General features: G+C 44.3%; 1 protein-coding gene across 4 annotated transcripts in view; it reads left to right on the top strand.

Moving 5' to 3' along the window:
• SLC12A7 (solute carrier family 12 member 7) overlaps window positions 1–25,856 on the top strand; it is a 357,234-nt gene that overhangs the window by 327,857 nt on the left and 3,521 nt on the right. For 3 of the 4 annotated variants that reach the window (XM_054018253.1, XM_054018254.1, XM_054018256.1), the window contains one exon: window positions 17,797–17,978. In XM_054018253.1, coding sequence (XP_053874228.1) covers window positions 17,797–17,978 — 182 coding nt within the window. Of the gene's footprint in view, window positions 1–17,796; window positions 17,979–21,100; window positions 25,855–25,856 lie in introns of those variants that run through there. The other variant, XM_054018257.1, reaches the window with a different exon arrangement.

Below are 25,856 nucleotides of genomic sequence, written 5' to 3'. Positions count from 1 at the left end.
TTTACACCTTCCTGTTAATGAAGAATGGCGCTTATAGCTGTTTAACACCTGACTGGGTGCTAGGGTGTCTTTGTCTCTGAAAAACTGTTTTGTGCCTGCTTGTCTTAACTTTGGAGCATGTTATAACAATGATGCATAGTAGAATCTAATAACTTCTCATACAATATTGATAGACACATTTTGCCAGGACATCAATATTCAGCAGATTGAGTTTTCAAATGATTTCTCACAAGACGTACTTTATACAAAATTTATCATAGTCTTGTAAGTGTGATGACCAAAAAAATATAGAACGTCACAAGTACCTATTTTTAAGAAAGGAGAGAAAAGTGATCCGGGAAACTACAGGCCTGTTAGTTTAACCTCAATTGCATGCAAGGTCTTAGGACAAATTTTGAAAGAAAAAGTAGTAAAGACATAGAGGTAAATAGTAATTGGGATAAAATACAACATGGTTTTACAAAAGGCAGATCATGCCAGACCAACCTGATCTCTTTCTTTGAGAAGATAACTGGGTTTTTCTAGACAAAGGAAATGTACTAGATCTAATCTACCTGGATTTCAGTAAGGCAATTGATACAGTTCCACATGATAAATTATTAGTTAAATTAGAGAAGATGGGAATTAATATGAGAATTGAAATGTGGATAAGGAACTGGTTAACGGGGAGACTACAACAGGTCAGACTGAAAGGTGAATTCAGGCTGGAGGGAGGTTGGTAGTGGAGTTCCTGAGGGATCAGTCTTGGGACTTATCGAACATTGTTATTAATGATCTTGGCACAAAAAGTGGGAGTGTGTTAATAAAATTTGCAGATGAGAAAAAGTTGGGAGGTATTGCCAGTACAGAGGAGGACCGGAATATCACACAAGAAGATCTGGAGGACCTTGAAAATTGGAATCATAGAAATGGGATGAAATTTAATAGTGCGAAGTCATGCACTTAGAGACTAACAACAAGAATGTTTGCTATATGCTGGGGACTTATCAGATGGAAGCAACAGAAGAGGAGAAAGATCTTTGTGTACTGGTTGATCGCAGGATGATTATAAGCCGCCAATGTGATGCAGCTGTGAAAAAGGCTAAAGCAGTCCTAGGATGCATCAGGAAAGGTATTTGCAGTAGAGACAGGGAAGTGTTAGTACCATTATACAAGGCACTGGTAAGACCTCATCTGGAATACTGTCATAGAATCATAGAATATCACGGTTGGAAGGGACCTCAAGAGGTCATCTAGTCCAACCCCCTGCTCAAAGCAGGACCAATTCCCAACTAAATCATCCCAACCAGGGCTTTGTCAAGCCGGGCCTTAAAAACTTCCAAGGAAGGAGACTCCACCACCTCCCTAGATAACGCATTCCAGTGTTTCACCACCCTCCTAGTGAAATAGTTTTTCCTAATATCCAACCTGGACCTCCCCCACTGCAACTTGAGACCATTGCTCCTTGTTCTGTCATCTGCCACCACTGAGAACAGCCGAGCTCCATCTTCTTTGGAACCCCCCTTCAGGTAGTTGAAGGCTGCTATCAAATCCCCCCTCATTCTTCTCTTCTGGAGACTAAACAATCCCAGTTCCCTCAGCCTCTCCTCATAAGTCATGTGCTCCAGACCCCTAATCATTTTTGTTGCCCTCCGTTGGACTCTTTCCAATTTTTCCACATCCTTCTTCTAGTGTGGGGCCCAAAACTGGACACAGTATTCCAGATGAGGCCTCACCAATGTCAAATAAAGGGGAACGATCACGTTCCTCGATCTACTGGCAATGCCCCTACTTATACAGCCCAAAATGCTGTTAGCCTTCTTGGCAACAAGAGCACACTGTTGACTCATATCCAGCTTCTCGTCCACTGTGACCCCTAGGTCCTTTTCTGCAGAACTGCTACCTAGCAATTCGGTCCCTAGTCTGTAGCAGTGCATGGGATTCTTCCGTCCTAAGTGCAGGACTCTGCACTTGTCCTTGTTGAACCTCATCAGGTTTTTTTTGGCTCAATCCTCTAATTTGTCTAGGTCCCTCTGTATCCGATCCCTACCCTCTAGTGTATCTACCACGCCTCCTAGTTTAGTGTCATCTGCAAACTTGCTGAGAGTGCAGTCCACACCATCCTCCAGATCATTAATAAAGATATTAAACAAAACCAGCCCCAGGACCGACCCTTGGGGCACTCCGCTTGAAATCTGCTGCCAACTAGACATGGAGCCATTGATCACTACCCGTTGAGCCCGATGATCTAGCCAGCTTTCTATGCACCTTACAGTCCATTCATCCAGCCCATACTTCTTTAAATTGGCGGCAAGAACACTGTGGGAGACCGTATCAAAAGCTTTGCTAAAGTCAAGGAATAACACATCCACTGCTTTCCCCTCATCCACAGAGCCAGTTATCTCATCATAGAAGGCAATTAGGTTAGTCAGGCACGACTTCCCCTTGGTGAATCCATGACTTGGTGAGGACCTGCTCCATGATTTTTCCAGGGACTGAGGTGAGGCTGACTGGCCTGCAGTTCCCTGGATCCTCCTTCTTCCCTTTTTTAAAGATGGGCACTACATTAGCCTTTTTCCAGTCATCTGGAACCTACCCCGATCACCATGAGTTTTCAAAAATAATGGCTAATAGCTCTGCAATCTCATCCGCCAACTCCTTTAGCACCCTTGGATGCAGCGCATCTAGCCCCATGGACTTGTGCATGTCCAGTTTTTCTAAATAGTCCGAACCACTTCTTTCTCCACAGAGGGCTGGTCACCTTCTCCCCATATTGTGCTGCCCAGTGCAGCAGTCTGGGAGCTGACCTTGTTCGTGAAGACAGAGGCAAAAAAAATCATTGAGTACATTAGCTTTTTCCACATCCTCGGTCACTAGGTTGCCTCCCTCATTCAGTAAAGAGCCCACACTTTCCTTGACTTTCTTCTTGTTGCTAACATACCTGAAGAAACCCTTCTTGTTACTCTTAACATCTCTTGCTAGCTGCAACTCCAAGTGTGATTTGGCCTTCCTGATTTCATTCCTGCATGCCTGAGCAATATTTTTATACTCCTCCCTGGTCATTTGTCCAATCTTCCACTTCTTGTAAGCTTCTTTTTTGCGTTTAAGATCAGCAAGGATTTCACTGTTTAGCCAAGCTGGTCGCCTGCCATATTTACTATTCTTTCTACACATCAGGATGGTTTGTTCCTGCAAGCGCAATAAGGATTCTTTAAAATACAGCCAGCTCTCCTGGACCCCTTTGCCCTTCATGTTATTCTCCCAGGGGATCCTGCTCATCTGTTCCCTGAGGGAGTCAAAGTCTGCTTTTCTGAAGTCCAGGGTCCGTATTCTGCTGCTCTCCTTTCTTCCTTGTGTCAGGATCCTGAACTCAACCATCTCATGGTCACTGCCTCCCAGGTTCCCATCCACTTTTGCTTCCCCTACTAATTCTTCCCAGTTTGTGAGCAGCAGGTCAAGAAAAGCTCTGCCCGTAGTTGGTTCCTCCATCACTTGCACCAGGAAATTGTCCCCTACACTTTCCAAAAACTTCCTGGATTGTCTGTGCACCGATGTATTGCTCTCCCAGCAGATATCAGGGAGATTAAAATCTCCCATGAGAACCAGGGCCTGCGATCTAGCAACTTCTGTTAGTTGCCGGAAGAAAGCCTCGTCCACCTCATCCCCCTGGTCTGGTGGTCTATAGCAGACTCCAACCACGACATCACCCTTGTTTCTCACACTTCTCAACTTTATCCAGAGACTCTCAGGTTTTTCTGCAGTTTCATACCAGAGCTCTGAGCAGTCATACTCCTCTCTTACATACAACGCAACTCCCCCACCTTTTCTGCCCTGCCTGTCCTTCCTGAACAGTTTATATCCATCCATGACAGTACTCCAGTCATGTGAGTTATCCCACCAAGTCTCTGTTATTCTAATTGCATCATAGTTCCCTGACTGTGCCAGGACTTCCAGTTCTCCCTGCTTGTTTCCCAGGCTTCTTGCATTTGTGTATAGGCACTTAAGATAACTCATCGATCATCCCTCTTTCTCAGCATGAGACAGGAGTCCTCCCCTCTTGCACTCTCCTGCTTGTGCTTCCTCCCAGGATCCCATTTCCCCACTTGCCTCAGGGCTCTGGTCTCCTTCCTCCAGTGAACCTAGTTTAAAGCCCTCCTCACTAGGTTAGCCAGCCTGCTGGCGAAGATGCTCTTCCCTCTCTTCGTTAGGTGGAGCCCGTCTCTGCCTAGTAGTCCTCCTTCTTGGAACACCGTCCAATGGTCGAAGAATCCAAAGCCTTCTCTCCGACACCACCTGCATAGCCATTCGTTGACTTCCACGATTCGTCTCTACCCCAGCCTTTTCCTTGCACAGGGAGGATGGACGAGAACACCACACTTGCGCCTCAAACTCCTTTATCCTTCTTCCCAGAGCCACGTAGTCTGCAGTGATCCGCTCAAGGTCATTCTTGGCAGTATCATTGGTGCCCACGTGGAGAAGCAGGAAGGGGTAGCGATCTGAGGGCTTGATGAGTCTCGGCAGTCTCTCCGTCACATCGTGTATCCTAGCTCCTGGCAAGCAGCAGACCTCTCGGTTTTCCCGGTCGGGGCAGCAGATAGATGACTCAGTCCCCCTGAGGAGGGAGTCCCCGACCACCACCACCCTCCTCCTCCTCTAGGGAGTGGTGGTCGTGGAATCCCCACCCCTAGGACAGTGCATCTTTTGCCTTCCAATCGGTGGAGTCTCCTTCTGCTCCCTTCCCTCAGATGGGTCATCTAGTCCACTCTCCGCATTAGTACCTGTAGAGAGAACATGGAAACGATTGCTCACCTGTATCTCCATTGCTGGTGCATGGACGCTCCTCTTTCTCCTTCTGGAGGTCACATGCTGCCAAACCTCTTCACAATCCTTCTGTCCCTGCTGCGCCTGCTCTGAATCTTCAGAACATTGTGGCCGTAAAAGCATCTCCTGACATCTGTCCAGGAAATCTTCATTTTCCCTTATGCAACGCAGAGTCGATACTCGTTTCTCCAGCCCTCGAACCTTCTCTTCCAATATGGAGACCAGCTTGCACTTTGTACAGACAAAGTCGCTTCTGTCCTGTGGAAGAAAGACAAACATGGCACAACCTGTGCAGGTTACAACAGCTGATCGCTCACCTTCCATATCACCGTCCTCTTAAGAACTTCCTCAACTGCTGCAGGAACTACTCAGAGAAACCTGCAGATGAAAGCCTCAGTGCGCTCTCCCCAAGCGAGCTCCCAGGCAAACTCCCGCTGTTAGCCTCTGCTGTTCGCCGCTCAGCTGGTTCGCTGCTGACTGCCCTTATATACCAGTCAGGCCCACTCAAGGCCCACCTGGAACAAAGCACTCCCAATTCACACTTTTCAAACAAACAAGCAAGCAATCAAGCACACGGTCAAACTGACCAACTGTCCCAGCAGCAGACACTCAGATACTCACCAACACAGCCCCCCTAATGCAGCACTTAGCGTACCTCCTCTCGAACAGCTCCCAGGCAAACTCCCTCTGTTAGCCTCTGCTGTTTGCCGCTCCAGCCTCTGCTGTTTGCCGCTCCATGTGTGCAGTTCTGGTCTCCCATGTTTAAGAAAGATTAATTCAGACTGGAACAGGTGCAGAGAAAGACTACTAGGATGATCAGGTGAATTTGAGTCTCCTACCTTATGAGATGAGATTCAAAGAACTTGGCTTATTTAGCCTAACCAAAAGAAGGCTGAGGGGAGATACGATTGTTCTGTGTAAATACACCAGAGAGATAAATACTGGGGAGGGAGAGTTGTTGTTTAAATGAAGTGCTACTGTTGACACAAGAACAAATGGATATAAACTGGTCATCAATAAGTTTAGGTTTCAAATTAGATGAAGGTTTCTAACTATCAGAGGAGTGAAGTTCTGGAACAGCCTTCTAAAAAAAGTAGTGGTGGCAAAAACCTAACTTGATTCAAGACTGAGCTTGATAAGTTTATGGACGGTATAGTATGATGAGACTGCTTACAATGGCGTGTAGCTGATCTGTGACCGCTAGCTGCAAATATCTCTAATGGCCAGTGATGGGACACTAGATGTGGAAAGCTCTGAGTAACTACAGAGAATTCTTTCCTGGGTGTCTGGCTGTTGGGTCTTGCCCACATGTTCAGGGTCGCCATATTTGGGTTTGGGAAGCAATTCTCCCACCCCTCCTCAGTCAGATTGGCCGAGACCCTGGGGTTTTTTGCCTTCCTATGCAGCATGGGGCATTGGTCACTTGCAGGTTTAAATTAGTGTAAATGGTGGATTCTCTGTAACCTGAACAGGTTTCAGAGTAGCAGCCGTGTTAGTCTGTATCCGCAAAAAGAACAGGAGTACTTGTGGCACCTTAGAGACTAACAAATTTATTAGAGCATAAGCTTTCGTGGACTACAGCCCACTTCTTCGGATGCATCCGAAGAAGTGGGCTGTAGTCCACGAAAGTTTATGCTCTAATAAATTTGTTAGTCTCTAAGGTGCCACAAGTACTCCTGTTCTTTCTGTAACCTGAAGTATTTAACACAGCCAGAGGTTAGGGTCTTTTACAGGAGTAGGTGGGTGAAGTTATGTGCCTGCAATGTTTAGAAGGTCAGACTAGATTATCATGATGGTCCTTTCTGGCCTTAAAGTCTGAGAGTCTATAATATTTTAACATTTTTAATTTAATTTACTACAGGAAAAAAATCATGGCAAAATTGTTTCATAGCTTTATTCATAAAAATGTATTTTTAAAATAAAATATATTCAGGCAACACTCTGGATTTTGGCATATATCTGCACCATTTCTTCAACCCATAAGTGAAAATCTCTTAAATTAATTTCTGCTTTTTAAATCTCAATATTCTTGAATAATCTTATGAACCTCAAATGCTCTCTTATTCATACAGGTAAAAAAATACTCCTTTCTTCTTTTTTTAAGTTCACACTTATATGATAGTGTTGTCATCTTCAAAGCACATGCATTCATTAATGCTCACAACATGCCTATGAAGTAGGGAGATATTATTCCTTTTTAACAATGGAGAACTGTCATGCACAGGTGAGATGGCCACTTAGTCAGTCAGTGGCAGAGATACCAGTCTTGTATTAGAGAAAACTGCCTCTCTGACAGAATATGCCCTCTTGTATGTTTCCTGTATGAGAATGAATTCTGGAATTACTTTATAGTCACTTCACATGGAAAAGTCATATTCATGTTAACTTATTCAAAGTAATAATAAGTCCATAAATATTTATAACATTGCATAGAAATACAGTCAAATGAAAGTTCTGTCATATATAATCCTAGTTTAGAAGGGGGCTTTGAATAGTAGTTGCCACATGGGAAACTTCATTAAGCAGGGTGTTCGTAGTGGGGCTACACAGGAATCTGTTCTAAGCATAACATGGTTCAATATTTTTATCAGTGATCTGGAAGCAAATTTTAGGGAGGTACAAAAGTTGGTGGAGTGGTAAATAATGATGATGATTGGACAATCATACAGAGTGAACCGAATCGCTTCATCAGGTGGGCCCATTCACACACAATGCATTTTCTAACACAACAAATGCAAGCCATGCATCTAGGACCAAAGAATGCAGAACTTACCTACAGAATGGGTGACTGTATCCTGGAAAGCAGTGACTCTAGAAAGGATTTAAGAGTCACAATAGACAATTAAAAAAGAGCTTCCAGTGTGATGCTGTGGCAAAAAGGGCTAATGTGATTCTTCAAAGAATAAACTGGGGGAGTAGGAAAGTGATTTTACCTCTGATGCAGCATTAGTGAGACTGATACTGGAATACTGTGTCCAGTTCCAGTATCCCCACTTTAAAAAGGATATTGAAAAATTTAAGATGGTGCAGAGAAGAACCACAAAAATGATTTGAGGGCTAGAAAAAATGCTCTAAATAGAGATTTAAGAAGCTCAGTCTCTTTAATTTAATCAAGAGGTGACTTGAATACACTGTATTCAACAGAGGTGGGCAAACTACAGCCCACTGGCCACATCTGGCCTTCGGAACTCTCCTGCCTGGCCCCTGAGCTCCTGCCCCGGGAGGCTAGCCCCTGGCCCCTCCCCTGCTGTTCCCCCTCCCCCGCAGCCTCAGCTCGCTCCACCGCCAGCGGGGCTCCGAGCTCCTAGGGCAGCGATCCTGCAAAGCCCGGCCTGACCCTGTGCTCTGTGCTGCGCGGCGGCGTGGCTGGCTCCAGCCAGCCAGCGCGAGTACCTGTCCTGGTGCTCTGGCCAGAGTGGCTGTAGCACCGCCAGCCACCGGTACTCTAGGCAGTGTGGTAAAGGACAGGGAGCAGGGTGGGTTGGATAGAGGGCAGGGGAGTTCGGGGTGGTGGTCAGGGGGTGGGGGTGTGGATAGGGGTTGGAGTGGTCAGAGGGCGGGGAACGGGGGGGGTTGAATGGGAGCAGAGGTCCCAGGGGGCAGTCAGGAAGGAGAGGGGGGGTCAGATGGGACAGCGGGGGGCAGTCGGGGCAGGGGTTCTGGGTGCGGTCAGAGAGAAGGGTGGTTGAATGGGGCAGGGGTCCTGCAGGGGCATTCAGGAATGAGAGGAGGGGTTGGATGCGGTGGCGGGGAGCAGTCAGGGGACAGGGAGGGGTGGATGGAGCAGGGGTCCCATGGGGGCCATTAGGGGACAGGAAACAGGGGGTTGGATGGGGCAGGAGTCCCGGGAGGGCCGTTGGGGAGCAAAAAGCAGGGCGGCTCGGATAGGGGGTGGCAGGCCATGACAGCCTCCCCTACCCGGCCCTCCAGACAATTTCGGAAACCCAATGTGGCCCTCAGGCCAAAAAGTTTGCCCGCCCCGGTGTATAAGTATCTTCACAGGGCGAAAATACCAAATAATAATCTAATCTAATATAGCAGAGACAGTTATAATTAGAACCAATGACTGGAAAATAGACAAAAATCTGTGCCTTGTTTCTAATTTGAATTTAATAGTGAGGGTGATTAACCATTGAAACAAACTACTGAGGGAAGTGGCGGATGACCTGTCTGGTGAAGTCTTCAGATCACGACTGGATGCCTTTCTGGAAGACATACTTTAGTCAAACTATAGTTATTGGACTCAATACAGGAATAACTGGATACAATTCCATGATTAGTGTTATACAAGAAGTCAAACTTGACTATATAATCGTCCTTTCTGGCCTTAAAATATATTCAATTTTTCTTCTTTTTTCTTGGTCTCGTTTGTGGTTGTGTTTAATGTAAAAACACATTGGGTCTGGAAGCCTCCAAATGATTTCCCATTTCCTGCTTCTTTTGTTGATGGCTTGTTCTCTCCCCTTCCAAAACAGTATATCCCATATGGTGATATGAATCTTATATGTAGATGATTGCATTCAGGCACCTAATATAGTAACACTAATGTGTCTTTGTGACAGTCTACACAATTATGTTCACCACTTTTATAGAATTATGACAAATTTTGTACAAAGTATGCATTGTGAGGTATCATTTGAAAACTCATAATCTGCTGAACATTATTTTCCTGGTAAAATGTGTGTACCAGCATTAAATGTGAAGTTATAAGATTTTACTGTACAATATTGCTGTAACATGTTCCGGAGTTAGAAAGGCAGACCCAAACCAGTTATCCAGAGACAAAGGCACTCTGTCACCCCAGGTAGGTGTTTAAATGGCCATTCTCTGGCAGGGGAAGGCATGAACAAGAAATTTTTCATTTAATCACAACAACAGTTCAAACCCCATGTCCACAAGAGACTGTTTGGTCAACATGACTCAGCAAGGATGATTCTAACACAAGGAATTGAATTATAAGGGGCGGGGAATGCTTGACTTCTCTCTCCTCCTTCATTTGGGGAGGGATAGCTCAGTGGTTTGAGCATTGGCCTGCTAAACCCAGGGTTGTGAGTTTGATCCTTGAGGGAGCCATTTAGGGATCGGGGGCAAAAATCTGCCTGGGGATTGGTCCTGCTTTGAGTAGGGGGTTGGACTAGATGACCTCCAGAGGTCCCTTCCAACCCTGATATTCTATGATCTCTGCTCATGACATCAATGACTCTTAAAGACCTGTACTGGGGGGAAGAGTCCTGGATGAAAGAAAACTCAGACAGGGGACTGCAAAACTTCTTCGAGAGATGTCCCTGTTGGGGTTCCATTCCAGGTGTTGGTGTGTCCCTGCACCGTTGCTCAGAGATTGTGACAGCAGTACTCATACCCAGGGCCGGCTTTAGGCCGATTCAGCCGATTCGGCTGAATTGGGCCCGCGCCAAGAGGGCCCCGCGCTCACTTCCCCGGCCCCTCCTCCCCTCCCCTGAACGCCCCACCCCCTCCCCTGCTTGAAAGTCTGAAAAGAAGCAGGGGCGGGCCAGCAGCACAAGGTAAGCGGGGGTTGGGGCGGGAGAAGGGCTCCGGGGAGGCGCGGCCGCTTCCCGCAGGCCCCAGTGTCTCTGTCCCGGCCCGGTCCCCGCGGCGCGGCTCGGGTCCCCCCCCCCCCGTCCCCTGCGCGGCTCGGGTCCCCTCCCCCATCCCCGTCCCCTCCGCGGCGCGGCTCGGGTCCCCTCCCCCGTCCCCGTCCCCTCCGCGGTGCGGCTCGGGTCCCCTCCCCCCCCGTCCCCTCCGCGGCGCGGCTCGGGTCGTCCCCTCCCCCCCCCGTCCCCTCCGCGGCGCGGCTCGGGTCAAACCCCCCCCCCTCCCCTCCGCGGCGCGGCTCGGGTCAACACCCCCCCCCGTCCCCTCCGCGGCGCGGCTCGGGTCAACCCCCCCCCTTCCCCTCCGCGGCGCGGCTCGATTCCTGGGGGCGGGGCTTGCAGCAAGCCCCGCCCCCAGGAATCGGGCCCCGCTCTTGCTAAAGCCGGCCCTGCTCATACCAGTCGTGCACGCACAGAGCCTGTCCCACGCGCTGAGTGTGCCTTAATGGTATGCGTGCGCGGCCGGTCTCCTTAGTTCCTTCTCTACCGTCCCCGGCCTGAGACGGATCTCAGCAGACTCGTTAGAGAATTTCTTCTCTCCCTTGTTCAACTCTTTTCTCTCTTAGTTTAGCTTACCCGTAATAGTTAGATACCCTTTTCCTTTTTCTTTTCTTTAAAACAAACAAAAAACATTTTTTTTTGTTCCTGTCAGCGCAGCTGCTTCTGACATGCCTGGCTCTCCAGGTTTTAAGTGCTGCTCTAACTGTAATGATGCCATCCCTCTTTCAGATGGCCACTCTAAATGTATTAAACATTTGGGGGAGTCCCACATGCCCCCAAAATATGCCCACTGCAGCAAGCTAAAATCCAGGGCATGCAAAGACAGGGAGCTGAGGTTAAAACTGCTCCTGCTGCACAAATCTCTTGGACCAGCCTCAGACCTGGGCTCCAACTCTGTTGTACACCGCAGTCTCCCTGCTTCAAAGAAACAAAAGAAAACTTCAAAAAAGCATCAGTCTCTCTCACCCGCAAAGGGTATTCACAGGGACAAGACTTTGTCGGGCAGATCCACTGCTTCCCTCCCGGTGCTCCCCTGGCTGAGTACCTTTGATGCGCCAGGCTCCTCTGGTGCTGCGCGAATCCTGCCTGTGGCGGTGATACCAATCCCTGGTGCCAAGGCTTGAGGTTTTCAGTTGCCTGCCTCTCACACGGCACCGTTCGGCACTGCAATGGAAGTGGTGCCGACATATACTAACCTGCCTGACCCCCCTGCAGGCTCCTCTCACTCTCCCAGCACCATCAGCCTTTGAGCTAGCCGGCAGTGACGGAAGGCTCAGGACATCGGTGCAGAGGAACCCCTCCTCACAACAAATTCCTCTCACGCAGCCCTCCCCTCACAGAGGCACTACTGCACTGCAGTTCACACAGTCAAGGGACCTGCTGGTGGCACCTATCTTGCAGTCACCCCTACTTAACAACTACTTCTCTCCGAACACTCAGGCAAGGTCTGCACAGCTTTCCTCCAGTGATGAGGAATCTGGGCTGCAGGGAGAATTTTCACTTTATCAGATCTCCCGTCCACAGACCCCAATCAAGAGAGGTCATAGAAAAGCTACCTCGTCCTACTCAGAGGGTCTTGCCCCATACTGCATGAACCCTTGGATGGCACCACCCAGGCCCTTCCCACCACAGTGGCAATATTGGGCTCCATGGGCCCCTTATATTCGGGGGTTAAACAACCAGTGGGGCAACTGGACGATCAAGGAGCTAAAGGAGCACTCAAAGATGATAAGGCCATTGCGGAGAAACTAAATGAATTCTTTGCTTCGGTCTTCACTGTTGAGAATGTGAGGGAGATTCCCAAACCAAATGGAGGCTGCTGAAGGAGTGTCAAGTGGAAACAGCTCTAGAAGGGGAGTTTTAAAGAAAGACCAGACCGGTGTCTGAGAAGAAGGGACACCTTGGAAAAGAAGGTACTGAATTTGGGAGAGTTTGGGTACAGACTGGAGCCTATTTTCCAATAAAGACGTTGAACATACTCAGCGAGCATGGAAAACTGATAGGGAAATGGGAATAAAAGTAAATGGGTATAGATGGTGCTTTTTAAGAACTGCTACATTGTCTGACTTCCTCCCTCCCCCATTTCTGTGGTGGTTAGGTGATCCTGGCCTGCTCAAGCAATATCCTGGTAACATGCACTTAGAACTGGTTGGGAAATTCCTTTGGCATGGTTTCAGAAAACCAAAATGGCTTCAATTTTCAACAAAAACAACAAAAAACTTGATAAAAAGGAATTTCTTTCCAAAAAGTTTTTTTTAATTAGGCCTATGTACAACAAGAATATCTTTTTGACTCTTCCCTGAAAATTGAAGAGTACAATAGTGTGAACATTTTTTTTTTTAAACAAATAGGTTTGGTTGGAGGAGAAGAGGAGTTTTACTTTTAATCAATATATTTTTAAAGAATAGCTGTGTTGTGATTTTTTAAAAATACAAGAAAAGTTACAAAATATTATTTGTTTTACCATATGAGAAACAGTACAATAAAACCTACACAAACTTGATGGCACATTAGCAATTGAGGAAGATGGCACTTTGGAATTTGGGGCTAATAACCATGCAAGGTGGATGCTGGTGCCTGTGCAGAAACCAACCCAATAGAACAGCTTGCTGGATCATGATATGAGTAATAAAGCCAAACAATACCTAGAATGTTAAACTTGTTCTTTGTTGGGGGCTGAATTACCATTGCTGTGAGAGTACATGTGCAGGAAGCAAAACATTCATTTTCAAGAAGCCACGTTTTTTGCATAATTGTCTGAATGCAGTATGTGCCTCTTTAGCTAATGAAATTAAATATCATATTTAAAGACAACTACAGATGTACTTAAAAATTAAATGATTTTTGAAACCTCCCTTCCTCTTTGCATTCCCCTGCCTTGACTAATCATACCCACTACCTTGTTGTAAATTTCTCCTATTTTCCTACCTACTGCCCCATTTTGGACATCATTCCCACCACCTGGTTTGGAGGATTCTCTCCTCTCCTCTTTATCCCTCCCCAATCCTTCCATGTCTCTCTTCTCCTTTTTCCACCATCTTCTCCCTTTAGTTCCTGTTCCCTGGAGCGGTAGAGGTAGGGCTCAAAGTGGCAGCAGATGGAACCGGGAAAGGGGAGAGGAAGAGAGATGAACCTTGTTGCCTTGGGCTTAGCAGTGATGGCAGGGCCTAGGAAAGGCAGGAAAGGAGGCTCCTCTGAGCCCTGGGCCATGGAACATTGTGGTGGTGCTGAGCAGTACCCTCTCCATAAGCATTTCAAAGATGGCCAGGGCATTATATAAACCTAAAGTTATATCTTTAAATTGCCACATCCCTTTTCCTGCAGTCTTCCCCCTTTCTTTTGGATCCACTTCTATCTGCCAATACCCACTTTTAAGATCCAGTATGGAAAAACAGACTGATATGCTACAGCAGCCAGGACATCATCTATTGTGGTAATTGATAAGAATTCTTTAAAGTAATTTCATTTCATTTTCTAAAGTCCATACAAAATCTAGTGCAACCATCTTTATTCTTAATGATAGCTATATATATGAAGTCCAAGGATTTATTGAAAGCACAGTTCTGCCTGCCTGATAGATTTCTCCAGTGGGCTGCAAAGCTTCTTATCCTTTTGAAATTAGTGACTGTAAAGTACCTCTTTGATTGACCAGCTTCCCCCAGTGTTATATTTGTATTTTTCTGGAGCAGTTTTATGGCTGTGCTGTTGTGCCACAGTAGTTAAGATTGCATTTCGTTTCCCATGTTGTGTGGGAATTCAAGCTCTTTGTTTTATATGAAAAACACAGCCTCAAATTTTAAGCATGTGGTCTGAGTCAAGTTTGAATTTTCTGAGGCCTTACGAGGTTAATTAGTTTAAGTTCTAATAAATTAAAAAATGCTGCACCAAAAAGTTCACTTTCTGAGTTTCATGATTTTTTGGGCTTCTCTAACTTGGAAATTGCAAATGTAGAGACTCAAAAATGTTACTGCATAGTGAGTTTAGTGGGTTCTCTGATGTTATGTAAATACTTAATTAACAAACCTTATCATGGCAGTATGGCCTGTCTTCCAGCCACTAACCCCATAAATGGGCACTACCTGTAATAGATGGCCTACTTTGCAAATTGCAAAGGGCCTGTGAAAACAGAGACAGACTTTAGAATATTTTGACCAGGTCCCTGCAACTTCATTAAACCTATAGCTTTAAGTGGGATAACTTTACAAGCAAACCATCCCCACAGCTCTGTGAAGGTAGGGTTACCATATTTCAACAATCAAAAAAGAGGACGGGAGGAGCCCCGCCCCTGTCCTGCCCTAGCCCTGCCCCTTCCACTCCCTCCCACTTCCTGCCCCCTCAGAACCCCCAACCCTCCACCCCACGCCTTGTCCCCTGACTGCCCCCTCCTGGAACCCCTGCCCCTAACTGCCCCCCAGGACTCCACCCCCTACCTAAGCCTCCCTGCTCCTTGTCCCCTGACTGCCCCCTCCTGAGACCTTCCCGCATCCTAACTGGCCCCCTAGGACTCTACTCCCTACCTGTCCCCTAACTGCCCCAACCCTTATCCACACCCCCACCCCCAGACAGACCCCTGGGACTCCCACACCCCATCCAACCACTCCCCACCCCTAACAGCCCCCCCCAAAACTCCTGACCCATCTAAACCCCTCTGCTCCCTGCCCCCTGACAGCCCCCCCCCAGAACTCCCAGACACCCCCTCGCTCCTTGTCCCCTGACTGCCCCCTCCTGGCACCCCTGCTCCTAACTGCCCCCCAGAACCCCACCCCCTACCTAAGCCTCCCTGTGCCTTGTCCCCTCCTGAGACCCCCCCCACCTGTATTCTGACTGCCCAAAACCTTACACCCCCAACCCCCAGACAGCCCCCCCCTGAACTCCTGACCCATCCAACCCTCCCCCTGCTCCCTGTCGCTTGACTACCCCCCCCCCCCAGAACCTCCCTGCCGCTTCTCTGACCCCCGGCCCCCTTACTGTGCTGCAGAGCGGCGCGCTTGGCAGCGGGGGAGGGGAGCAGGGTCGGAGCTCCAGACTGCCGGAGGCCGAGTGCTGATACACCGGCCGGCGATCTGTGAATGCAGGGGGGAGGGAGGGAGAGGAGGGGAGTGGTCTCAAGTTGCAGGGGAGAGGAGGGGGGAAGTGAAGGAAGGGCTCTGGCTGCCGGAGCCCCATGCGAGTGGCACCATCCGGCCCGCTGCCCTGTAAGCCCCGCACGCTCTGCACGGGGGGCGGGGGAAGTCCGGACATTGACAAATTCCCCCCGGACGCTATTTTTAACTGAAAAAATGCTGGACATGTCCGGGGGAATCCGGACGAATGGTAACCCTAGTGAAGGGAATAAGAACAACCCTCCTTTAAGTGTTGCTGGCCTTCCTTTTTTCAGTACTCAACTCCACAGCATCCTACCTATCCCAGGTTTAACTGATACACTTTGACCTTAGAAGGCTTTGATTATTTTGAGGCCTAACCAAGATACAGAACTTAGCCAAGATCCACAGCCACATGCAGGCAACTACTGAGCCTTGAATGAATGCCCAGGCTTTCTTATGAACCCAACCCCCTTCTGTGCTGCAAAGGAGACCATTGTACATGAATAATCACTTGTGTGTGAAAAGTTATAAAACAAATAAAGGTCTGAGGTTGAGTATAATAAGTACTAAGAATTTGGAAGGAATGGGTGGGTTGAGAGAGAAAATAGGTTGGTCATTATGGTAGAAAGGTGAGGTCACAATTGTCTACTGATTTCCAGGTCCCAAGTGGTTGATAAGCTCTTTGTGCTTTAAGTTGATACCACAAAGTCAGGTGTTCATATACTCAACATGCCTTGGGGGTAGCTCAGTGGTTTGAGCATTGGCCTGCTAAACCCAGGGTTGTGAGTTCAATCCTTGAGGGGGCCACTTAGGGAGCTGGGGCAAAATCAGTACTTGGTCCTGCTGGTGAAGGCAGGGGGCTGGACTTGATGACCTTTCAAGGTCCCTTCCAGTTCTAGGAGATGGGATATCTCCATTAATTAACTTTTTTTTTTTTTTAATTAAAAAACAGTCTTCTCCTTTCTCTTGTCTGGAAACAATCCTCAAGAAATTTAGATTTTAGTATTACCTACTATGATTTATTTTTATTATCATGGCACTATCTTTTGTGTATATACCTGGTATTACAAACTGTCACTATATTACATCTTTTCTCATTTCTAGAATTTCCTGAGAAGTAATGTCTGGAATTTCTAAAAGTCTCAAGAAAATTAGCAAAGATATCTTCAACTACTCCCTTCTCCTCATTTAAGAAATTTCTAGAATTTGAGGAGTTTGAGAAGCATATTTTACTCCTTCAAAATATTTAAAATAAAGATTGCATTTAGAAGTCTATCATGTATCAAGCAGCATATAGCCAGTGCTGAAGCATCTCTAAGTCCATTTAGTCAGAAACCTACCATGAAATTCTGGCCCCACTGAAGTCAATTTTACTGTTGGAGTGCAAAAAACCCCCTAAAGATATATTTATCTTCTTAAAAATAGAGATCAACAGTATTTGTATACTTCTGGTGAAACATCAGAATCTTTACACTATAAATGTCACTCATCAATTTCTTTATTAGTTTGATTTATGAGGAAAATATGGCACTTCAAATGTTTATGTCCAAAGATAGGTATCCTAGTTTGTGGCATTACATTGGTGTTTCTTTATATTCCACATACTTTACATACTGTGGGCATATTTGTGTTAATTTCCATTTAAGCAATGAAATAAAATCTATAACACAGAATTTTCCCTCCCTTTGCATTTTTTAATATAATCAATTGTAAATGTCTTCTGTTCCATAACAATGAAAGACAGTTAGACATTATTTCTGTCCTAAACAGTGATATTGATTTTTTTAAATTTCAGATACCAATTCAATGTTAATTGTTTCTGATATCTCTGCTAGTGCTGCTTAGTGCAAAGTATTTGCAGATATATTTTTGGTCTTTTTTTCACTCTTAATGGGTACCCTAGTGACAGCAAGGAAAAACATCTTTTTAAACATAAGGAAATTCCCAGGAAAATCTTCAAATAGGAATTAAAGTTGCACAGTAATTTGGACTCAAATTTTCATTAAAGCAAATTGTCTTTAGTTTTAATTATAAAAATAAGCCTCTAAATTAGACCCCAGTAAACACAAATGAGTAACTTCATGCATCTGAGTAGTTCTGTTGGCTTCAATGTTAAAGTTAAGCATGTGTTTGCAGCATAAGGTATCATAGTTTGTAAACCTCTTGGGGCTGATCCAGCTCCAATTAAAGTCTGTCAATTCCCATTGATTTAGGTGGTGCAGAATCAGTGGTTTAAATTTCCTTGTCTCTCTAAAACTACTATATTTTGACCTGTTCTCTTTTTTTTATTTTTTTTTCAGGCTCAGTTAATCCATGACCGAAACACTGCATCCCATTCAGCAGTAGTTGTTAAGTGTGATGCTGCTGCTGCTACACCTGAAAAAGTGCAAATGACCTGGACTAAAGAAAAGTTTATAGCTGAAAAGCACAAAAATAGAGAAACAAATATAACAGGTTTTAAAGATATCTTCAACATGAAGCCGTAAGTACAAATGTGATTTTAATAAGTTTCTGGTTTTATCCTTTTTCTGGTATTATTTGAGGCCTCATCTTGTAAAAACGTATGCATGTCAGTAATTTTTTACACAGGAGTAGTGGCACTGAAGTCAATGGCAGAATTTACATGCATAAGTGTTTACAATATCAGGCCCTAAGTGAAGCGTAGAAGAGGCTAATGTTTGAGTGCTAATTTGGGTGACTGATACATTTGCATTACTTGTAACAGTGCTTTAGGAGAAGCTTTTTCACATTTTACATTTGTCATATTACACGTATAATGTTCTTATTGAAAATAACTATAAAGAAGATGCTAAGTATTGTCCTATGAAATTGATTCAACCATCTACTCTAATTAAACAGGCTTAGTCCCCAATCTTGTGAGTTACAATAGGTTGATGGACCCCTGTACCTCAGAAGTCAATGAGATTCTACCCAGGTACTGGGGTTTTCCCCACATATGTAAGCTGCAAGACAGGACTTAAGGATATGTCTACACTGCAGAAAACTCCTACAGCAGGAAGTATCGGAGCCCAGGTCATCTGATTCGGGCATGCACTATGGGGTTAAAAATAGCAGTATAAACATTCTTGCTCAGGCTCTGAGACATAAGAACATAAGAACGGCTGTCCTGGGTCAGACCAAAGGTCCAGCTAGCCCAGTATCCTGTCTACCGACAGTGGCCAATGCCAGGTGCCCCAGAAGGAGTGAACCTAACAGGTAATGATCAAGTGATCTCTCTCCTGCCATCCTTCTCCACCCACTGACAAACAGAGTCTAGGGACACCATTCCTTACCCATCCTGGCTAATAGCCATTCATGGACTTAACCTCCATGAATGTATCCAGTTCTCTTTTAAACGCTGTTATAGTCCTAGCCTTCACAACCTCCTCAGGTAAGGAGTTCCACAAGTTGACTATGCGCTGTGTGAAGAAGAACTTCCTTTTATTTGTTTTAAACCCGCTGCCTATTAATTTCATTTGGTGACCCCTAGTTCTTGTATTATGGGAATAAGTAAATAACTTTTCCTTATCTGCTTTCTCCATATCACTCATGATTTTATATACCTCTATCATATCCCCTCTTTGGGCAGGTCTACACTAACCCCCCAATTTGAACTAAGGTACGCAACTTCAGCTCCGTGAATAACATAGTTGAAGTTCGAAGTACCTTAGTTCGAACTTACCTCGGTCCAGACGCGGCAGGCAGGCTCCCCCGTCGACTTCGCTGAGCTGGAGTACCGCAGTCGACGGCGAGCACTTCCGGGTTTGACTTATCTCATCCAGACAAGACGCGATAAGTCAAACCCAGAAGTTCGATTTGCTTGCCGCCGAACTACCGGATAAGTGTAGATCTACCCTTCGTCTCCTCTTTTCCAAGCTGAAAAGTCCTAGCCTCTTTAATCTCTCCTCATATGGGACCCGTTCCAAACCCCTAAGTGTTTTAGTTGCTCTTCTCTGAACCTTTTCTAATGCCAGTATATCTTTTTTGAGATGAGGAGACCACATCTGTATGCAGTATTCAAGATGTGGGCATACCATCGATTTATATAAGGGCAATAATATATTCTCCTTCTTATTCTCTATCCCCTTTTTAATGATTTCTACCATCCTGTTTGCTTTTTTGACTGCCTCGGCACACTATCTACAATGACTCCAAGATCTTTTTCCTGATTCATTGTAGCTAAATTAGCCCCCATCATATTGTATGTATAGTAGTAGACCCTCCTCCAGACCAGGTTTCAGAGCCCGGTCTCCCACTCAAGCAGGAACATCTACACTGTTATTTTTAGCCCCATATTGCGAGCTCAAGTTAGTTGACCTGGGCTCTGAGACTCGCTGCCACGGGGGAGGGAAGATGGGTTGCTGTGTAGATGTACCCTAAGTGCAGAGGTGAAAGTAAGCCGGTATGCCCCGGTACGGCGTATTGGCAAGAACCGGTGCACCGTACTGGGGCAGCCCAGCTTCCCCAGGTGGTAATTTAAAGGGCCTGGGGCTCCCAGCAGCAGCTGGAGCCCCAGGCCCTTTAAATTGCCGCCAGAGCCCCGCTGCCACTAACCCAGGGCTCTGGGGGCTATTTTAAGGGCCTGGGCAGTAGAAGCAGGGGAGTCCTGGGCCCTTAAAATAGCCCCAGAGCCCTGGAGCAGTGGCAGGTCTCCAGCAGCTATTTAAAGGGCCCGGGGCTCCCGCTGCCTCTATGGCCCTCATCCTTTAAATAGCCTCCAGAGCCCCACCACCGTTCCGGCAGGCTCCGGCGGCTATTTAAAGGGCCCGGGGTGGTAGCAGCGGCCGAGCGCTGGGCCATTTAAACTGCTGCTAGAGCCCCCAGCTGCCACTACTACCCAGGCGGGGGAGGGGGAGGGCACTTACCAGTACAGGGCAGGCCGGGGCTGGCTCTGATCTCCATCCCCGCCCCTTCTGCCCAAGGCCCCACCCCTTCCAGGGGCCAGAGCCGGCCCCAATCCAGCCCCATACCGGTAAGTCCTTATTTCTACTTCTGCTGCCGGAGCCCCTGCCTAAGTGTGTAAGAGCTGACCTTTAGTAATAATGGGTAAAACTGAAAGTCAGATAAGCTTCGATGCTCTTGAAAATGAAACCTCAGTCACTTTGGAGCCTTTTTTTTGTGGGGGGGGGGGGATTTTTACCTATTACAAATGCAGAATATCAGTTTGGTTATGATGGAGTTTTGCTTTAAAATACTCAAAAAGAAGAACAGGAGTACTTGTGGCACCTTAGAGACTAACAAAAGGTGCCACAAGTACTCCTGTTCTTCTTTTTGCGGATACAGACTAACACGGCTGCTACTCTGAAACCTTTAAAATACTGTTCTGTTCAGAAGCTATGCTAGAGATTGACTTATATTTTACTTAAAATAGTTGTTTTTTAAATTCTTTTCTGGTAGTAGACCTTTTGAATCATGCAAAAACATAGATCGACATTTTTTATTTAGATATTAGAACTCTAAAATTATACTACTAGTCAATGAGGGAAAGGTTAATTCAAACCACTAAAGTTGTACAGTTTTTATCAGCTGAAGTTGCTATATTTAAAAATGTACCAAATAGCATAAAGCAATGTATTTATACATGTTTGTTTCTCTTCCATGTAGAGAGTGGGGAAATCTGTAAGTCAAATCTGTTTTAATTTAGGCTGTGTTCCCTGGTTCTTGTGTATTATTATTGCATGTTTCCTTTAAAGCAGTTGCTTCCCATGATTTATAGTATGCATATTGTGCACATATTGTGATTTGGCATGTGAATATAATTAGCATAGTATTTCCTGTCACCTTTTTCTGTTTTAGTTCCTAAACCTCACCAGTTTTTCATTTCAGAGTAATTCATAGTATACATATAAGTTTCTCAAAAATGATGGTCAATATAGTCAATTGCAAAATCTTTCATTAAAATCTGACAGTATTTGGTTGCAAAATAAGTGACCTTCATTTTTTCTAATTATCTTCTTAAAACATTGAATGTATGTATAAAAATTTTAATTCTGATTATGGTACTGTTTGGCACTGTGGGCTGAAAAAAATGAGACTGAAACTTGTTAAAAAATTGTATTATTCAAAAAGCCTCCATTTCCCAATTGGTAAACTGTAGATTTCCTCCTGCAATGTAATCCCCCCACCCCCACACACACACCCTTCATTTGGGCTATAGGGAGCAAATAAATTTACCAACGGATTCATAAAACCAGATCATGTCCAGAGGGAGTTTATCCACCCTGATGGAGCCACTAGAAGTACTCTACTTTTCCTCTTCTCTCCATTCTTGGGTTTTCTCTGTTTTGACAGAAGTGCTAAAGGACAGCTTCCACCGTACACAGAATTCTGTCTTTTGTTGCTCCATCTCTATGATCTTTGATTTCTCTCTTTGTCATTTTCTAGCTACCGTAATTACTTCCACAGAATTGTAATCCTTCAGGTTAAAAAAAATCTGTATTCAAATTAATCTTGTTATTATTAGTTTGATAGCAGCCAAAAATGTGTTAGGCTCTTCATAGAAAAAGTAATCTTTGCCCCCAAGATCCTGCAATCTAAATTTAAACATTATACAATCAATGAGCATGGCAAACAGGTAGGGAAGGAACAGGGTAAATAGTTAATAGATATTGCTGCCTGCTTCTTGGTAAATAAGCAGGCATTATCTCCCGTAAATGTAAACAAACTTGTTTGTCTTAGCGATCGGCTGAACTACAGGTAGGAATGAGTGGACTTGTAGGCTCTGAATTTTCACATTGTTTTCCTTTTGAGTGAATTTATATAAAATAAATTCTACATTTGTAAGTTGTGCTTTCATGATAGAGATTGCACTGTAGTGATTGGATGAGGTGAACTGAAAAATACTATTACTTTTGTTTATCTTTTTTACAGTGCAAACATTTGTAACAAAAAATAATAATATAAAGTGAGCACTGTACACTGTATTCTGTATTGTAATTGAAATCAATATATTTGAAAATGTAGAAAAACATCCACAATATTTATAATTAATTTAAATTGGTATTCTATTATTGTTTAATCATGAGATTAAAACTGTGATTAATTGCGACTATTTTTTAATTTAGTTAATTTGTTTTGCATTAATCGCTTGAGTTAACTGCAATTAATTGACAGCCCTTGTAAATATGCCTGATAGTTACAGGCATAAAATCATGTGAGTTATTTGGATTTTAACTTTATTTCCAAAGCCACAAACCTTGGAATTATACATCTCCCTTTTTTATTAATCTGCCTATCACCACTGGCAATATATTGCCATAATTTCTCCTTACTTTGAGACTGTTTCTGTTCTAATCCTCATTCATGCCTTAATCCATTCCTAACTAAATCCATCATTTACTTGTACAGTCTTCTCACATCATTATGCTTTAAACTAAAGGGATTCCCAAAAGTTGAGTCCAACCTACAGTAGAACCTCAGACTTATGAACACTTCGAGAATGGAGGTTGTTCATAACTCTGAACTGTTCGTAACTCTGAACAAAATGTTATGGTTGTTCTTTCAAAAGTTTACAACTGAAGATTAACTTAATACAGCTTTGAAACTTTACTATAAGAAGAAAAAGGTTGCTTTCCCTTTATTTTTTAGTAGTTTGTTTAACACAGTATTGTACTGTATTTGCTGTGTGTGTGTGTGTGTGTGTGTGTGTGTGCGCGCGCGCGCAGTGCTACCTGATTACATACTTCCAGTTCCAAATGAGGTGTGTGGTTGACTGGTCAGTTCATAATTCTAGTGTTCTTAACTCTGAGGTTCTACTGTATTTTCTTGTTCCAGAAAGTGCCAGTCATCTGTCATCTTCACTGAGTTCCTATCCAACAACTTCTCCAATTAATAATTTCTTCATATTAGATATCCCTTTTATAGGAAACCGTATGTGTTGGATGAGAAATTCAGTTCTCAGAATTTTGCTGTAATTTGAAGGCATGTGAGGGGAGGGTCACTTGGAATTGGCTTGGGGTTTGGCTCTCTAAACCTATGCATTTTGGATAAATGCATAGGCCCTCTGCCTCAACACTTCCACCCACAGCTTTTGAAGGAATCATGCTATTGTGGGCTCTCCCACTGTCTGCTGCCCCCAAGAGGTAGGGTTCACTGGCCAATAATCAATGTTGCCAATTCTTCTGATATTTGATATCTTCCTTAAAGCACCAGGGCCTGAAATATTGTGATTAAATGAGAATTTCAACTTTAATGTAAAGAAAAGCTTTAAAATATTAACCCTACTGCTCAAAAACCAGAAGGCAAATAACTCAACTTTATTTTTATGTTTTTATTCATGTTTAAGCCAAACTTGGGGTTTTTTGGGGGGGGGGAGGAGACAGTGATTTTTGACTATTTGAAGGAACACTGGAACATGAAGAAAGGAAAACAAACCGAAGGAAATAGAGGACAAAGTGAGGAATGAACAATTTCTTGCCTTATTTTATTTCTGTTACCAGCTTTCCCCTTCTTTCTTAATTAGTGGGACTGTGTCTCATGTCTAGAATTTGGTAACAGTCCAGAGTTGCTGGGGATAGCCCTGCCCTCACTTCAGACCACCTGAAATTCTGCCTGTGGCAACTGAACATGTTTCCTTTGATCATTTTATTTTACACTTTAATTTAATTTAATTTTTTTTGCAGTAGTGATCTCATTTCAACTTCTAGTTCCTCTTGCTGTCCTCAGCTGAGGAATCACAGGAATGTTGAGCCTATAACTCTCTAGATCCCTATAGGACCCCTCTTAGTGGGCAGTCCCTTTTCCTTCTTTTACTCCCCCTCTCTCACCCCTAAGCCTAGTCCGAGATATGCTGTATTTATAAGGTAGTTTTTCTGGAGTCTCAGAGAGTGAGCTATGGCTTTCTTTTTCTTGCCAGACAACCCTCACTCTGCCAGGGCATTGAGTCAAATGAGCATGCCAGGGCCTCATCACCCAGATGCAACTCTGCTATTAAAACTACAATGTTAAATAAAAACATATGGGAACTAGCATAGGTCAGCACAGCAGTAACCCATAAATAAATATATGGAGATATACCTAGCTCATAGAGCTGGAAAGGACCCTGAGAGGTCATTGAGTTGAGTCCAGCCCCCTGTCTGCACTAGGAGGGCCAAGGACCGATTTTGCCCCAGATCCCTAAGTGGGCCTCTCAAGGATTGAACTCACAACTCTGGGTTTAGCAGGCCAATGCTCAAACCACTGAGCTATCCCTCTCCCTCATTAAGTTATCCCTCCCCCATTGAAAGACATCATCACTGCTTGAGAAGGGAGTTTCCTTCCAAAAGATCCCACATACCATGAAAGAGGTCTGCATAGAATTTCAAAGCTTCAGCTGTGGCCATTTAGATGACAGTTATCCCTGTCATTTGTAAGCAAAATGTAAGCACTTCTTTTGTGGCTGGTGGGAGCAGAAGTGATATCTGTTTATGTGGGAAATCAAAGAGCTTAGAGGGAGTCACTGAGCAGCACAGTGGGAGTCACTCAAAATATCTAATAATTTTTACTGAAGCCAGGACAAAACTGATTTCAATAGGACCACTCAGAAAAATGAGACAACTCTACAATACCCAAGACACCCTGATAAATTCTGATATCTGGTCATTGTATCTATTATGCCCATTTCTATATCTTTTCACACCAGTGAACTCGGAAGCCTGTCTGTATAATTTATTTCTAGAGACAGAGACGAACAACAAGGAGAAAAAATGTCATAAAAAAACATTGTGAGATGATGAATTAAAAGAATGACTGGCGGTGCCTTTGGGTGTTATTGCCAACAACTAACCACTTGGCTACTTTCTCATATAGTTTCCCATTATGAACTGAATTTTGTTCAAAGATTTTATAGTATGACTAGTTTAACTTATGCTGGGATTTTCAAAGGAACTTAAAGGAAATCCCACTGTGTCTGCATAGTCTTGCTACAGTGCATTTAGAAATGCTATAGCAAAGATTGTGTCTGAATTTCCATTATAAATCCCTGTTTTGCATTCTTCCCTCAATTATATTTCTAGGCCTCTCTATCAATCTATATCCACCCCTTGGCTTAAATTTCACTTATAAGGAAATTATCCTGAAAGCAGTACTTGTGTTTAGATTTTATCTTATTTTGAAGGAAAGTATTACCAATTTTAAGTTAAAAATTATAGCTCCTCTTTCATAAACCATCAAAATTGGACTTTATTTTTAATAAATGAGTAACTATAATTATAGAAGTTAAGCTGTACTGAGATCTAAGTTTAACCCTCTTAAGCATCTCCTTCTATCACAAGTATTACATTTTCAGGTAATTATCATCATTCATAAATTTATTTATGGTATACAGATTAAAATAGTTATTGGTTACAATAATATCTTTACTTTAAAAAAGTTTGTTTATGTA

Source organism: Malaclemys terrapin, chromosome 2, assembly GCF_027887155.1.
Source record: "Malaclemys terrapin pileata isolate rMalTer1 chromosome 2, rMalTer1.hap1, whole genome shotgun sequence".
Classification (NCBI taxonomy): domain Eukaryota; kingdom Metazoa; phylum Chordata; order Testudines; family Emydidae; genus Malaclemys; species Malaclemys terrapin.
Note: the sequence above shows the minus strand (reverse complement) of the source record. Positions and strands in the feature narration are given on the sequence as shown.